Below are 15852 nucleotides of genomic sequence, written 5' to 3'. Positions count from 1 at the left end.
AATGCCCAAGAGGTTACTCTTCCAATTGTTCATAAATTCATTGAAGGCTTCTGATAATTACACGCCAGCTCTATTTCAGCAACGCAGACCCCAAGGGAAAAGTGTCCAGTCTGTGAAGCTTCCTATTCTTGGTTCGGGTTATCCAGATTGCGTCTCGGTCCGAGCATCTTCACGGGTAGATTTTTATCAGTGATTTTAAAAGTATGTAAAATTAGCAATGTTTTCTTTGTCTCTTGGTGTCGATCAGCATGAGACGAGCATCGGCTTCTGCAGTTGGTTGGGGAAGATGCAAGACGTCAAGCGAGGTAAGTTGCCGTTAGTCCATCGGTGATGGACCACAATCTGCAGTTTTGATTGAGAAGTTCAAAGAGTGATTCTGTGAGCAACATGTTGACTGTTGTCCAGTTTGTGGAGATTTTTTTTTCTCAATAAAATGCTAAATTCTATATTTTTGTGTATGGAATTCAACCAATATTTCTTGATTAATGGCCAATGGCAATGAGGAAAAAGATGTAAAGTGAAATTAAATGGATTTCGCTGCATGTGTTTTTTTGCAGGATTTCCCTCTATTTTATGTTCAGCATTATTACTTTACCTGTCATGTCAGTAAAAATATTTGAACGTTTTTGCTGAAAAACGATTTATCCGCGGAAGGATGTAAATGGTGAGACAGTTAAAAATCAAAGGACAATTAAAATGTTGTGACCATCTTGTTTAATTACAATAACAAAAAGCTGGACAGCAAAACCACACAAAATGCATGCTTTTCAATTGATTAGGTACAACAAAATATCAGCCCACACACAAAAAGCGTCATGACTATAGGAGGACCATGTCTGATGTTACCATTTGTCATAGTGGACATTTTTACGACAGCGCATAATGTGTGCACATCCCACAGGGCATCTGCAGAGTTCATCATGAACTTTACAAGCTGCTGCTGCTTGCAGTGAAAAGCACAAGGGAAAGAAAAAAAGTGGAAAGAACAATCTAGTTTGAAATTAAGCGAGAAAAAAAATGAAAGAAAGCAACAAAATCCCAACTGTGAGTTATTGACAGAAACTCTCATAGAACCTACAGTAATTTAACCCTTTCAGGGTTACTACAGTGGACAGCCGCCCCGTGTTATAAGGTTACAAGCTACATAAAAGGGTTCATAATATAGTTTGTATTTGCATAATAAACGAATCATTGATTGTATTGACGTTGTGAAAAGGTATTCATAGTACACAATTTCCTAAAAATAGAACCCCTGACACTTCAGGGACACCTGGTGCTTTCAGTACTTAAGTAGTACTGCAAGCCTTGAGATATGGGTTTAATTATTAAATGACCATATCCATTATCTTTCCCCTTTGAAATTAATTAAAATGCCATTAATCTGGTACCCCACCCCTGAAAATTACAAATAAACGTTAAAAAATATTAGATGGAAAAAGAGGACGTTGTAATAATGTACTCAAAACTGTTCAAAGAGAGCAGGAGGAGGCCTTTTTAAATTTTATTTTTGCGATCCAAGAATATAGTCTAATTTTACATCCACAACAGTAAGTGGCAAGGTATTTATTTATTTGTTTGTTGTCTATTTATTTGTTGGTGTATTTGTGTTCGTAAGTTGCTTCAGTGCTATATTTTTTATGGAATGTATGGTTAAGGCTTGTCTGTATTGGTTTTTACTGAAAAATAAACATTTGATAACATATATGACTATCTAGCTGGCTGCCTATCTAGCTAGGTATCTATTGGCTATCGATTGGCTAGCTAGCTAGCTTTCTATCTATTTGAGTTACTTCCGGGTTGAGTAAACGCTGGCGCGTGTGGCTGCCGCTGCTCACCGGCAGAAAAACCTATACTGTGACTGTAAAGTGACATTGAGAGTTTTGAAAGACGCTTATAAAGTAAATGTATTATTGTTATTATGATAATAAAGATATGGACATGTACAATTGCAGAGAATACTACATATGTTACTACAAAAATGTACAAATGTATCCTTGTTCGTAACTCGAATGTTCGTAATTTGGGGAGCGTCTGTATTCATTCATTCATTCATTCATTCATTCATTTATGCTTTCAGGCAGTCTTTTTCTGGGACAGGCTGAAAAATGTTCATGGCATGTTTCTTTTTTTGTCTGTTATCTTGTATGTTTGTAAGGCACAGGGGGTTCTTCTTCTCATGGGGAGGGCGTGGTGGTCTGAACAGCAAATAATTCAGAAGCATTGACTTTAACAACGTAAAGTAAGAACAAAACTCAAGAGACTGTCAAGAAATCTGCCTTTTGTTTTGCAATATTTTTTTTTATTTTTTTGCTTCACTTCGAAAGACATTGAGCTGCTCCTTTTGGCGTGTGCCCCTTGGACATTTGGCTGTGGTATAATAGCGAAATACCGATTAACTGCACACAGAGCTGGTCCCAGCTGTTATATGCATGAACATTAGTCATTTTATGCTCAGGATAAAGACTATATTGTTCTATTATCTGTCTACACGTGTTGCTCCATTGTTTAAATCGTCGTCTCTTAAGTGTGAAATACCGCAGTGTTTATGTTATTTTAAGCCAACGATTGTATTTCCCATTATGTGTTAGCATTAAGACAGCGCTTACATTTAAAGTAAAGGCAAAGAAACAGCTGATAGCTTGATACATTTTCATAAAGGCTGATATAGCATGCATATAAAATTGAATTGCTGTCATAATCAAATTATTTTTCTTGCTGTGATTCTCTCAGATATTGCCCGACGGACTGCAATTTTTTCTAAGACCAAAAACACAAAATGGTAATGGGATTACAGTCCTAAAAAACATTATCACGTTGGATCCGTAAAAAAAAATCCTCCTCCTTACAGTAGCAAGTGTGAGCGCCTTACACACCCTCACGCTAAGTGTTAAGGTGCTATGCTATGGCGCCGCAGCATTTTGATAACAGACTCTGGTAACATTAGAAGTATGTTTGCACTTGGATCATTTGACGCCCCTCACTCGGTTGGGTTTATAAAGACGCCACTCACCCTCCACAGGTCTTAGGCGCACAGATCCCTGAGACGGATCGTCGGTGATTGACAGCAAATAGAGCCATTTATTTAGTGTGATCATCACGCGGTGTTTGATTCAATTGGCTGACCTGTTTGATCAAAGTGTCACGAGGACAATTTGTGTTATCTTAAACAAGCTGGTCTCCCTATGAAGCCAGTTGTCGTCCAAATCAAGCAGCAGTCTTCAAAGTATCAAGTAAGAGCGCCCCTCCTCACCCCTTAAGCTCCCGTCTTTTCACACACTAATCCCAAGAGAGGCGCCAGAAGATGGACATCTTCGCCGGCGGTCTATATCTAGCGACGCACTTGCTTAAATCAAGATACTCTTCAACCAAATCAGATGAATAATGCGTTCAAAATTTGGATTATCTGTTATGTTTCTAATTTTCTTAAAGAAATATTTATACGGTTCTCACTGATGGCCCACTGAAGACAAGCACACTAATTCATAAAAAATAATCATAATTACAACTTAGCATACAAAACTCGGGAGCGCACGCCCAAAATGATGAAGAGCCCCAGTCAGAGTGGAATATTTCTAACCAGACACATTGGTTGGTTGTCCTCAACGCAGTTGTTGCTCCTTGACAAATAAAGAAACTGTCAAGCGAAGATCAAAAGGTCATAAAAACACAATAAGCCTCTTGGGTATGCAACATTGGCTTGAGCATCAACACCAAGCCTGGTGCTATATTTGAGTTTTGCCCTAATAAGACGCAAGATTTCCGAGTAGGTGTCATGTGTCACATATTTACTAAAGACAGAAGCTCAGTATATCTTCAGGGTAACCCCTTTAGAATTTCTTCTTGTTTTTCACTGCTGTAAGTCGATCCCTTTTCCAATGGCAGCAGTCCCCAGTGCGTCTCCGCACCCCTTACAATCATGTCGGATGACTTGTCGGCCGAGTGGGACCATCTTTGACCCCCGTCGTCTTTACCTCGGCTTTGTTTAAAGAAATGATGTTGTTGCTGACAAAAATCTCACCTAAAACAGTCTTGTGCAAGAAATCGCAATTGGAATGCGTCACTCAGCAACCTACATTTGGGGATTGTCTGTGAACGCCTTGCATGCCCCTGAAGAGGAAGAAACGAGAATAGCAGCTGGCACTGTCATGAGAATGAATCCCTTGGCAACCCCCCACCTCCTTTCTTCAAAGCTCAATGACACTGATTTTTATTTTTTTTTTACAATTTCTGAAACAGTATATGGGTGATATTTTATACCTCCTCCGAAGCATACCGAGAGACCACTGCCGGTCAGAGAGCATTAGACAGAACTATCAGTCACACCTATGGCTTGTCTGCACCTGCTCATTTAACCTTAAGCAGAAGCTACACACACTCTGTATTCGTGCAGTAGAGTTGCAGAGTCAGCAGTTTTCACCAATCATGTTGCATTTGCAAAAAAATTTAAAAATAACAAATAAAATTCATTCTAAAACAATTGCCTGATCTTAACAGGACACAAGTGCAAACCATTCTTGACAAAGCAATAGAATTAACCACAGAGTCCATCCTTCTTCTTCTTCTTGAATATTATCACTAGTTTCCCCTCTTCAGAAGAACCTGTCATGGATACTACAAGGAAGATATATAAATATTTCGTACGGCAGCAAGATGCAAGAACGACTTCTCAAGTCACATGCCAAGCAACATGACCAAATAGAGCAAGGTGCATGTGATTGCATCCTGTCCTACAGTATAAAAGGCAGCGTAAGAATCCACTCATGACAGACGTCCATCGAAGGTAGGTTGCTCAAAAGCTAAGCTACACCTACAGTCATTATCTTACATGAAGTTGGTAAAACCTCCAGTCGCCGTTTGTCTCCAGTAAATAATTCTGTTAAGTGAGGAAGAATAAATATGATAAAATATATGGCAATAAATGATTCTCTTTTTGAAAAGAACATATATAATGTAAATATGAATATTATCAAGGGCTTTGTGAGCCTCACTCGTTTTCCTTTTATTTTGACAGTCTGCTCTGAAGCCTCCCAGAATTTCTTCATACGTGGTGGTGTCCTCAAAGGTAAACCAACAAAGTACAAATTATCATAATAATCTGATTACCAGTAACACAGTCATATGACCGTCAAGATACATTTCACAATATCGGGCGAATGTTATGTTTGAGTACAAGATTCCTTGAATAACAGAATTTTGAAACATCTGACCAATCTCACTACTTTGTTGTCCAAAATGGTTGATTATTTGTGTTTCGTTGCTTGTAGTAAAAGGTCATCATGGGCGACCAGGACATGGAATGTTTTGGCAAGGCGGCGGCTTTCCTCCGCAAGCCAGAACGTGAGCGTATTGAAGCTCAAAATACGCCGTTTGATGCCAAAACGGCCTACTTTGTGACCGAACCTACCGAGATGTACGTGAAGGGAAAACTGGTGAAAAAGGAGGGAGGCAAAGCCACGGTAGAAATCAAGGGTGGAAAGGTAAACAGAAGGTTGACTCCCAGGGAAAAAAAATGTATAGTCTTCATTTCCCCATATTTATATAATTATTCATGCGTTTTTGTTTTTTGTTTGTTTTCTTTTCTTCCTCTGTGACAGAGTCTCACTGTGAAAGATGATGACATCTTTGCCATGAATCCACCCAAGTTTGACAAAATTGAGGACATGGCCATGATGACCCACCTCAGCGAGCCTTCTGTGCTGTATAACCTCAAAGAGCGTTACGCAGCATGGATGATCTACGTATGTGACGTTCCAAAAGTGACATTCCATCCAAATTGTTGATCCACATTCAGCATTTTTTGAGCGTATTCCTTTTTTTTTTAGACATATTCTGGGTTGTTCTGCGTCACTGTCAACCCCTACAAGTGGCTCCCAGTGTACGACGCAGCTGTCGTGGCGGGATACAGAGGCAAAAAGAGGATTGAGGCTCCACCCCACATCTTCTCCATCTCCGACAATGCCTATCAGTTCATGCTCCAAGGTATTTTGGAAAAAAATTGTTCTTTTGGATTGTTGAGTGATCGTAGAGTGTTTACATTGTTAATTTTGGCCATGCTTAGTGCGGTTTACTTAATAACACTGAACACTACTCTTCACAGCAGTAGATTGTCAAAACAAACAAACAAACTGGAAAAACTAACTTGAAGAGTCCATCACAGAAGCGCTATAAACTGTTGTAAACAAACCTTTTTCAATTTTTTTAATATCTTTCCAGATAAGGAAAACCAGTCCATCCTGATTACGTAAGTGTCCATTTATTTGGATGGCAGCGACGTGTTCTGCCCTTGACCTTTTTTTTTCTTAATGAAATGCCTTTGAATCCATTTTGTAACCCAGTGGAGAATCTGGTGCGGGAAAGACTGTGAACACCAAACGTGTCATTCAGTACTTTGCGACAATCGCAGTGGCTGGTGGGAAGAAGCAAGAGCAAGTTTCTGGCAAAATGCAGGTGATGACTGACGAATCCATTTCCATTGAAACATAACACCCAAAAGCAGTCTCTGGATGTTTTGTGGGTGACCGCTAAATGTCATTTCATCTCTAGGGCTCACTCGAAGATCAAATCATTGCGGCTAACCCTTTGCTGGAAGCCTATGGTAATGCCAAGACCGTGAGGAATGACAATTCATCACGATTTGTGAGTTTTTTTCTGCTCTTTTCTGAATATGCTTACATGGAAAAAATATATCTACCCATAGAAAATACCACATGCTTTCCCCGTAGGGTAAATTCATCAGGATTCATTTCGGATCCACCGGCAAGCTGGCTTCAGCAGATATTGAAACATGTAAGCGACATGATTGAAAACTACTTCTGCTGTGTCAACTTCATGTGCTGCTAGGAATAACTTTCCTTTTCAACATAAATCTTTACAGACCTGCTGGAGAAGTCTCGTGTGACCTTCCAGCTGTCAGCTGAGAGGAGCTACCACATCTTCTATCAGCTCATGACAGGCCACAAACCCGACCTTCTGGGTACGTATCAGTGGATGATATGGATAACTTTACTGCCGTTGAATCTATTCCTGCATGCACTAACGTGTGTGTGCTTCTTGCAGAGTCACTCCTGATCACCACAAATCCTTATGACTACCCAATGGTCAGTCAAGGTGAAATCAGCGTCAAGAGTATCAATGACGTTGAAGAATTCATCGCAACCGATGTAAGGGTCCCACTTCAGGCATTTGTTTGGGTGTTTGTGCGGTTTTAACAATCGACAATTTCAATCACTAGAGAATTCCCAAGTGTACCGTATTTTCCGCTCTAAAAAGGCTAATTTAAAGCCTTTAATTTTTTCAAAACATGACTATGCGCCTTATAATAAAAATGTGCCTTATATATATGAAAAAAAATGTAATTCATTGATGGTGCACCTTATAATCTGGTGCGTTTTATAGTCCGTACATTATAAACTGAGTGAGCTCGAATGCAAATGACCCATATATAAATATGTCAAACGTTTGATTCCAAATTGTACGTGATTTCTCTCAAGACTGCCATTGACATCTTGGGATTCACCGGAGATGAGAAGGCAGCAATGTACAAACTCACCGGTGCCGTCATGCACCACGGCAACATGAAGTTCAAGCAGAAGCAAAGGGAGGAGCAGGCTGAGCCCGATGGCACTGAGGGTAGGAAATATAGTTCCAGCCGCTCAAAAGCAAATTGTCGAGCTGTTTCTTTTCCCATTTTTTTGAAATATTATTGTTCTTTCCTTTCAGTGGCAGATAAAATCGCCTACCTCATGGGTCTGAACTCTGCTGACTTGCTCAAAGCTCTGTGCTTCCCCAGAGTGAAAGTCGGGAATGAATATGTGACAAAGGGCCAGACTGTGCCTCAGGTATAAGAGGAAAATAAAATAATACAAATTACATGACACATTCAAATGACAACATATATCCATACTCTTTCCTTTTATCATTCAAGGTTAACAATTCGGTCGCAGCCCTGAGCAAATCTGTCTACGAAAAAATGTTCTTGTGGATGGTGGTCAGAATCAATGAGATGCTGGACACAAAGCAGCCCAGAAGCTTCTTCATTGGTGTCTTGGATATTGCTGGATTTGAAATCTTTGATGTAAGTTCACAACCAGATAAGTTCTACAACTCACTTCGAAGAGAAGAACCAAAACCTTACACATTTTCTCCTTTTTAGTTCAACAGCTTGGAGCAGCTCTGCATCAACTTCACCAATGAGAAACTGCAACAGTTTTTCAACCACCACATGTTCGTCCTGGAGCAAGAAGAGTACAAGAAAGAAGGAATCGAGTGGGAGTTCATTGACTTTGGCATGGACTTGGCCGCCTGCATTGAGCTTATTGAGAAGGTAGACAAGAAAAACATCTTCTCTTTGAAATAGATAAGTTGATATAACACACATCGACCAATGTCATTGCAGCCAATGGGCATCTTCTCCATCCTTGAAGAGGAGTGCATGTTCCCCAAGGCTTCAGATGTAACCTTCAAGAACAAACTGTACGACCAGCATATTGGCAAGAGCGCCCCCTTCCAGAAGCCAAAGCCCACCAAAGGCAAAGCCGAGGCCCACTTCGCCCTCGTCCACTACGCCGGCACTGTCGACTACAACGTCAATGGCTGGCTGGACAAGAACAAGGACCCCTTGAACGACTCTGTCGTTCAGCTCTACCAGAAGTCTTCTGTGAAGCTTTTGTCTCACCTCTATGCCAGTCACGCCGGCGCTGAAGGTAAAGTCCAATGTCATCAAACTGTCAGTGTTTCGTTTGTGAGGTTTTACCATTTAGAAATTGGGCGGAATAAAAACCTATGTCATGCTCCTATTCCTGCAGATGCCGGTCCCAAAAAGGGCAAGAAGAAGGGTGGTTCTTTCCAGACTGTGTCAGCTCTTTTCAGAGTAAGTGTTGCCCTTCCACCCCCGCAAATAAATATTAGAAATTCTACATCTTCTACTATTTGTGCCTGACAACGACTTATTTCACATTTCAGGAAAATTTGGGCAAGCTGATGACCAACTTAAGAAGCACCCACCCTCATTTCGTGCGTTGTTTGATTCCAAATGAAAGCAAGACTCCAGGTACATCGTCTCAAACATAGCAATTACATTCAGACGGCCGTTCAAAAACACCCCAAATATTAATTGAGCTGAATTCATTTTGCTAGGTTTGATGGAGAACCACCTGGTCATCCATCAGCTGAGATGTAATGGTGTGCTGGAAGGTATCAGAATTTGCAGAAAGGGATTCCCCAGCAGAATCCTCTATGGTGACTTTAAGCAGAGGTAAGCAAAAATTCATATCCGAACGCATTCACGTGCTTCATCCATTCCCAGTAATAACCATCAACTTCCTTTGACCCAGATACAAAGTTTTGAACGCCAGCGTGATTCCCGATGGACAATTCATCGACAACAAAAAAGCTTCAGAGAAACTCTTGAGCTCCATTGATGTTGACCAGACTCAGTACAAATTTGGACACACCAAGGTAATTTCTGAATCTGGTCTGAAAGTGAAGTGGCCAGACACCTCCATGATTGCGTCACGGCTGTCTTCCAGGTGTTCTTCAAAGCCGGTCTGCTGGGTACACTTGAGGAGATGCGAGATGAAAAACTTGCTATCCTGGTGACCATGACACAGGCTCTCTGCAGAGGTTACGTCATGAGGAAGGAGTTTGTGAAGATGATGGAGAGGAGGTACAATATGGTTTAATAATGGATGGCTTTATTCCAGAGATAAAATCCAACCACTGATTTGTGTTTTCTTGCTGTTCCCAGAGAGGCCATCTACTCCATCCAATACAACATCCGCTCATTCACCAATGTCAAACACTGGCCATGGATGAAGCTCTACTTCAAGATCAAGCCTATGCTGAAGAGTGCCGAAGCCGAAAAGGAGATGGCACACATGAAAGAGGACTTTGAGAAAACCAAAGAGGAGCTCTCCAAGGCCTTGGCCAAGAAGAAGGAACTGGAGGAGAAGATGGTTTCCCTCATGCAGGAGAAGAACGACTTGCAGCTCCAGATTCAGTCTGTATGTTAAACCCGTTTTTGTAATTTGCTTCAAAATGAATGGTTGTGGGGAAAATGTATGTCATTGTGACTCCAGGATGGCGAAACCCTTGCTGACGCAGAGGAAAGGTGCGAGGGGCTCATCAAAGCCAAGATCCAGCTTGAGGCAAAGGTCAAAGAGGCTTCTGAGAGGCTGGAGGACGAGGAAGAGGTGAACGCTGAACTCACAGCCAAGAAGAGGAAGCTGGAGGACGAGTGCTCAGAGTTGAAGAAAGACATCGATGACTTGGAGCTTACCCTGGCTAAAGTTGAGAAGGAGAAGCATGCCACAGAGAACAAGGTTTGCTCTTTGCAATCTTCTGCCCTTGGCAATTCATTCCAGAACATGGAATTCATTTCAATTCAACATGAAATTGTGCAGGTCAAAAATCTGACTGAGGAGATGGCCACTCTGGATGAGTCCATTGCCAAGTTGAGCAAAGAGAAGAAAGCCCTCCAAGAGGCCCATCAGCAAACCCTGGATGACCTTCAGGCAGAGGAAGACAAAGTCAACACTCTGACAAAGGCCAAGACCAAGCTGGAGCAGCAAGTGGATGATGTGGGTTAAAAGAAATTGACTCACAATAAAACAAAAAATGAACAATAATGACGATAATCATCTTCAAAAACAGCTCGAAGGATCCCTGGAGCAAGAAAAGAAGCTCCGCATGGATCTTGAGCGCTCCAAGAGGAAGCTGGAAGGAGATCTGAAGTTGTCCCACGAGACCATCATGGATCTGGAAAATGATAAGCAGCAGTCTGATGAAAAACTCAAGAAGTAAGGGAAATAAATCACATCCCATTGGCTAATAAAATTTAATTTTAGATTATGTAAAACTAAAATACCAATAATTGTGAAGATGACAAAGCTTTTTAAATACAGGTATGCAGTTGCTCCTGTCCTTTACCGAAATCTAGATTTTAAAAATGGATGAAATTGCATTTTTATTTTTATAGGAAGGACTTTGAATCAAGCCAGCTTCTTAGCAAGATTGAGGATGAACAAGCCCTCAGTGTTCAGCATCAAAAGAAGATCAAAGAACTTCAGGTTGGTGAATAGAATACATAATTCACCATTGTGGTGGCAAACCGCCCCTGACTTCAGTGTGACGCTTTGTGATTTTGAATAAAAGGCCCGTATTGAGGAGCTGGAGGAGGAGATCGAAGCCGAGAGGGCCGCTCGCGCCAAGGTGGAGAAGCAGAGATCTGATCTCTCTAGGGAACTTGAGGAGATCAGCGAGCGACTCGAAGAGGCCGGTGGGGCCACCTCAGTCCAGATCGAGATGAACAAGAAGCGCGAGGCCGAGTTCCAGAGACTCCGCCGCGACCTGGAAGAGTCCACCCTGCAGCACGAGGCCACCGCCGCGGCTCTCCGCAAGAAGCAGGCCGACAGTGTGGCCGAGCTCGGGGAGCAGATTGATAACCTTCAGCGCATCAAACAGAAGCTGGAGAAGGAGAAGAGTGAATACAAGATGGAGATTGACGACCTCAGCAGCAACATGGAGAATGTCTCCAAATCAAAGGTGAACCACTCGGTTAACATCCGACATAGACACCTGTGATTTTAATTTGTCAAGAATTTGTCAATTTCTCACATTTCCTGTAATATTTCATTTCAGATTAATCTGGAGAAAATGTGCCGTTCACTTGAAGATCAACTGAGCGAGCTCAAGTCAAAAAATGACGAACATGTGAGACAGCTCAATGATGTTGGTTTGCATCGAGCAAGACTGCAGACAGAACATGGTGAGAGATGACTCCATTTCTATTTTCCCATGCTAATGTCAGCTTCAAGGATGTCGAGTTGACAAAAAGCTTTTTTTTCTCCTCCTAGGTGAAGTCAGTCGCCAGCTGGAGGAGAAAGAGGCCCTGGTCTCTCAGCTGACGAGGAGCAAGCAGGCTAGCATCCAGCAGATTGAAGAGCTCAAAAGACACGTTGAGGAGGAAATTAAAGTACGGGATCGTTTTTGACCGACGCCTTTACGCTCCTCTTTACGTTCTTCGGTTTCCAACCTAAATAAAAATGTCTTTTTTCAAAAGTCCAAGAACGCTCTGGCCCATGCCGTTCAGTCCTCCCGTCACGACTGCGACCTTCTCCGAGAGCAGTATGAGGAGGAACTGGAGGCCAAGGCAGAGCTCCAGAGGGCTTTGTCCAAGGCTAACAGTGAGGTAGCTCAGTGGAGAACCAAATATGAAACCGATGCCATTCAGCGCACTGAGGAACTGGAGGAGGCCAAGTAAGTCATGACCACCCCACCGCGCCTTTCACGTAAGGAACGTTTCATTCTCATGATGTTTTCCATGAAACGTTTGAAACAGGAAAAAGCTTGCCCAGCGTCTCCAGGACGCCGAGGAGTCCATCGAGGCAGTGAACGCAAAATGTGCCTCACTCGAGAAGACCAAACAGAGACTTCATTGCGAAGTGGAAGATCTGATGATTGATGTAGAGAGAGCCAACTCTCTGGCTGCTGCCCTCGATAAGAAGCAGAGGAACTTTGACAAGGTCCGTTGAGATGATAATTGATGGCGTCCAAGTGAGTGATTCATCAACGTGGTCTTTTGAACCTTTTAGATTCTTGCCGAGTGGAAGCAGAAATTTGAAGAGAGCCAGGCCGAACTGGAGGGAGCTCAGAAGGAGGCCCGCTCTCTCAGCACTGAAATGTTCAAGATGAAGAATTCATATGAAGAAGCTCTGGATCATCTGGAGACCCTCAAGAGGGAGAACAAGAACCTCCAACGTGAGCCTGAATCTGCTTCTCACATTATTAGAGTACTTCCTGGACATGGCACTCTGACAGAACCTTGAGTCGCCACTTTCCTACACCCACAGAGAATAATCGTAATCAATGATTTTAGTACGATCACTATGAGGAGACATTTTAACAGGAATCTCAACAAGTAGAATGGAATGTTTTTATGTATTCTGTTGTGGTGCTTTATTACAGAGGAGATCTCAGACCTGACGGAACAAATTGGTCAGACTGGAAAAATCATTCACGAACTTGAGAAAAGCAAAAAGATTGTGGAGACAGAGAAGTGTGAACTGCAGGCCTCTCTTGAAGAGGCAGAGGTATGGTTCAACGAAATCAGATGTATATTGTCCCCATAAAAATAGGAACAATACAAAACAAAGCTTTGTTTGATTGTCAAGGCAACACTCGAGCATGAGGAGTCCAAGATTCTTCGCATCCAACTCGAACTGACCCAAGTCAAGGGCGAGATCGACCGAAAGCTTGCGGAGAAGGATGAGGAGATGGACCAAATCAAGAGGAACAGTCAGCGTGTGATCGAGTCAATGCAGACCGCTTTGGATGCTGAAGTCAGGAGCAGGAACGATGCCCTGAGACTGAAAAAGAAGATGGAGGGAGACCTGAATGAGATGGAAATTCAGCTCAGTCACGCCAATCGCCAGGCATCTGAAGCCCAGAAACAGCTGAGGAATGTCCAGGGACAACTGAAGGTCCATACATTTTATTCATAGATGACGAAGGACGTGTTCCTGTTAAACCAAGACTGAACCTGTTTTCTTCAACATTCACTTAGGATGCTCAACTGCACCTTGATGAGGCATTAAGAGGTCAGGAAGAAATGAGAGAGCAGGTTGCCATGGTGGAGCGCAGGAACAACCTGATGCTGGCTGAAATCGAGGAGCTCCGAGTTGCTCTGGAGCAGACGGACCGAAGCCGCAAAGTGGCTGAAGCTGAGCTGGTTGATGCCAGTGAGCGTGTGACACTGCTGCACTCTCAGGTAAAGATGTCAGACATACAAACCAACATTGAAACCGTACTAGACAATGTAAAATAACTGGAAACCGACTCTAAATGCAATTTAAACTCTACATTCAGAACACCAGCCTGATCAACACCAAGAAGAAGCTGGAGGCTGATCTTGTGCAAATTCAGGGCGAAGTGGAGGATGCTGTGCAGGAATCAAGAAATGCCGATGAAAAGGCCAAAAAGGCCATCACTGATGTGAGTTTTCATGCACGCTGTTATTCACCTTGGCGTAAAAGTTGTTGTTGAGCTCGTGGTTGTTTGTGGTGTAGGCTGCCATGATGGCGGAGGAGCTGAAGAAGGAGCAGGACACCAGCTCTCATTTGGAGAGGATGAAGAAGAATCTGGAGGTGACAGTCAAAGACCTGCAGCACCGCCTGGATGAGGCTGAGAGCCTGGCCCTCAAAGGTGGCAAGAAGCAGCTCCAGAAACTGGAAGCTCGGGTAGGTTGCCCCCAAAGAACAAAACAGTTTCTCATCCCATTGCGAGAAATTGACTGAACCTCTTCGCCCAAAAGGTTCGTGAATTGGAGAGTGAGGTTGATGCTGAGCAAAGGCGCGGTGCTGAGGCTATCAAGGGTGTACGCAAATACGAGAGAAGAGTTAAAGAGCTAACCTATCAGGTAGGTCGAAACATTATCACCTGAAGCAAATGTCACTATAATGACCGAGAGACCGCGGAACGGGTGGTTTTAAAATTAATATCGTTCATTCCAATAGACCGAGGAGGACAAGAAGAATGTGCACAGACTCCAGGATCTGGTGGACAAGCTCCAGCTGAAGGTTAAGGTCTACAAGAGGCAGTCAGAGGAGGCTGTAAGAATTCCGGATTATTCTCTTCTCAGATTCTATGGTTGATCTTGCAACTTTATAACCCAATTTGGGGTTTGTTTCAGGAGGAGCAGGCCAACTCTCACTTGACCAGGTACAGGAAGGTTCAGCATGAGATGGAGGAGGCTCAGGAGAGAGCCGACATTGCTGAGTCCCAGGTCAACAAACTGAGGGCAAAAAGCCGTGAAATTATTAAGGTAATAACAAATTATCTGTTCCAGGTCAAACTGCCCAACATGAGCACATCTCAACATCTGACCACTGTCTTGTTTTTTTTCCTGCACACCTCTGTCATTGCAGATCCACGAAGCTGAAGAGTGAGCAGAAAATCAACATGGGGCAGCAAGAGTCTTCATATAATATGATTTTCTTGTTGCCACTTCATGCTACCATGGCAAGAAGAACATGTTGTGACTGTCAATAAAGATCTTGCAGCACCCACTCAGTGTTGTGCACTTTTTGAGGCTTACTTCCACAAAGAAGTTCAAGTAACGAGAGGAATCACCGCAACACCGCAACTTCAGATATCATCAAATACATCAATATTTCTCCCTCTTATTCTTATTCGCTCGCAAATTCTGACATGTGCGTTTACTACATGAAGCAAAAAGGGATTCCTGTTTACATGAAAACTGGCGTTTTTTACAACAAATAAAACTGAATTTGATAATGTCAAATAATGTTACGGTCATATAACCAAATATATTTATTCGAAATGAGAGCACAGCAGATGTAGCTTCAAAAAAATCACAGAGTGCCCTTAAAATGCCAAAGGATGGCGACGAAGCCTTATCGCATAGAAAAATAAAGCTTGGGGGCCATCTGGTGTCAAGGCAAAAGCCCGATCGACTAGAAGAGGAGTACAGTATGTACTTTCGTGTCATCTTATGGTACTGTGTTCTGTCGACAATTAATAATATTACATTTTATTTATAAACTCCATTCAAAACTCTCAAGGACACTTAACAGACACAGGATAAGTTTTTTTTCTGCTGGTGAGCAGCGGCACTGTCATTTTTCTCCAGGTGTGCGCCATGCAATCCAATGTTTGAACACGTCATTTTTCTTCATTCGGGATTTCAAAACTAGTTGTCTAGCAATTTTGTTGTTCGCTGTGTATGTAATATGTTACTATTGTTAAACATTTCTATGGCTTCAAAAAAATCACAGTCATAAAGGCCCTCCAAGGGAAGTCATAAAGTTTACATTGATTGGAAAAATCGAGAACGCA

At 42.4% G+C, this 15852-nt stretch overlaps 2 protein-coding genes across 6 annotated transcripts in view; both read left to right on the top strand.

The window, feature by feature from the left end:
• Window positions 1-4768, top strand: part of LOC148890081 (uncharacterized) — a 36151-nt gene extending 31383 nt beyond the window's left edge. For 2 of the 5 annotated variants that reach the window (XR_016116616.1, XM_089010145.1), the window contains 2 exons: window positions 248-305; window positions 902-2147. Coding sequence is in view for 2 of the 5 variants with exons in the window: in XM_089010145.1 (XP_088866271.1) it covers window positions 248-305; window positions 902-994 (151 nt within the window). In the remaining 3 variants the exon portion in view is untranslated. The other 3 variants (XM_089010144.1, XR_016116615.1, XR_016116617.1) reach the window with 3 other exon arrangements.
• Window positions 4769-4921: 153 nt separating this feature from the next.
• LOC148890080 (myosin heavy chain, fast skeletal muscle-like) lies at window positions 4922-15062 on the top strand. The gene is made up of 40 exons (XM_089010135.1): window positions 4922-5062; window positions 5265-5477; window positions 5595-5738; window positions 5823-5979; window positions 6214-6241; window positions 6336-6447; window positions 6544-6636; window positions 6723-6786; window positions 6875-6973; window positions 7057-7160; window positions 7491-7629; window positions 7720-7838; window positions 7925-8074; window positions 8153-8323; window positions 8396-8702; window positions 8805-8869; window positions 8962-9049; window positions 9136-9253; window positions 9333-9456; window positions 9528-9664; window positions 9746-10001; window positions 10077-10319; window positions 10401-10577; window positions 10651-10796; window positions 10976-11066; window positions 11152-11541; window positions 11638-11764; window positions 11853-11971; window positions 12059-12255; window positions 12338-12521; window positions 12591-12756; window positions 12964-13088; window positions 13170-13478; window positions 13562-13765; window positions 13864-13989; window positions 14064-14234; window positions 14309-14413; window positions 14511-14606; window positions 14687-14818; window positions 14922-15062. The coding sequence occupies exons 2-40, from the start codon at window positions 5277-5279 to the stop codon at window positions 14940-14942; spliced, it is 5805 nt and encodes a 1934-aa protein (XP_088866261.1). The 5' UTR covers window positions 4922-5062; window positions 5265-5276; the 3' UTR covers window positions 14943-15062.
• The last annotated feature ends 790 nt before the right edge of the window (window positions 15063-15852 follow it).

This window comes from Hippocampus bargibanti, linkage group LG12 (genome assembly GCF_051943395.1).
Source record: "Hippocampus bargibanti isolate YZ-2025 linkage group LG12, ASM5194339v1, whole genome shotgun sequence".
In the NCBI taxonomy this organism is placed as follows: Eukaryota; Metazoa; Chordata; class Actinopteri; order Syngnathiformes; family Syngnathidae; genus Hippocampus; species Hippocampus bargibanti.
The sequence above is the reverse complement of the archived record's forward strand: the minus strand, read 5'-3'. Positions and strand labels throughout refer to the sequence as shown.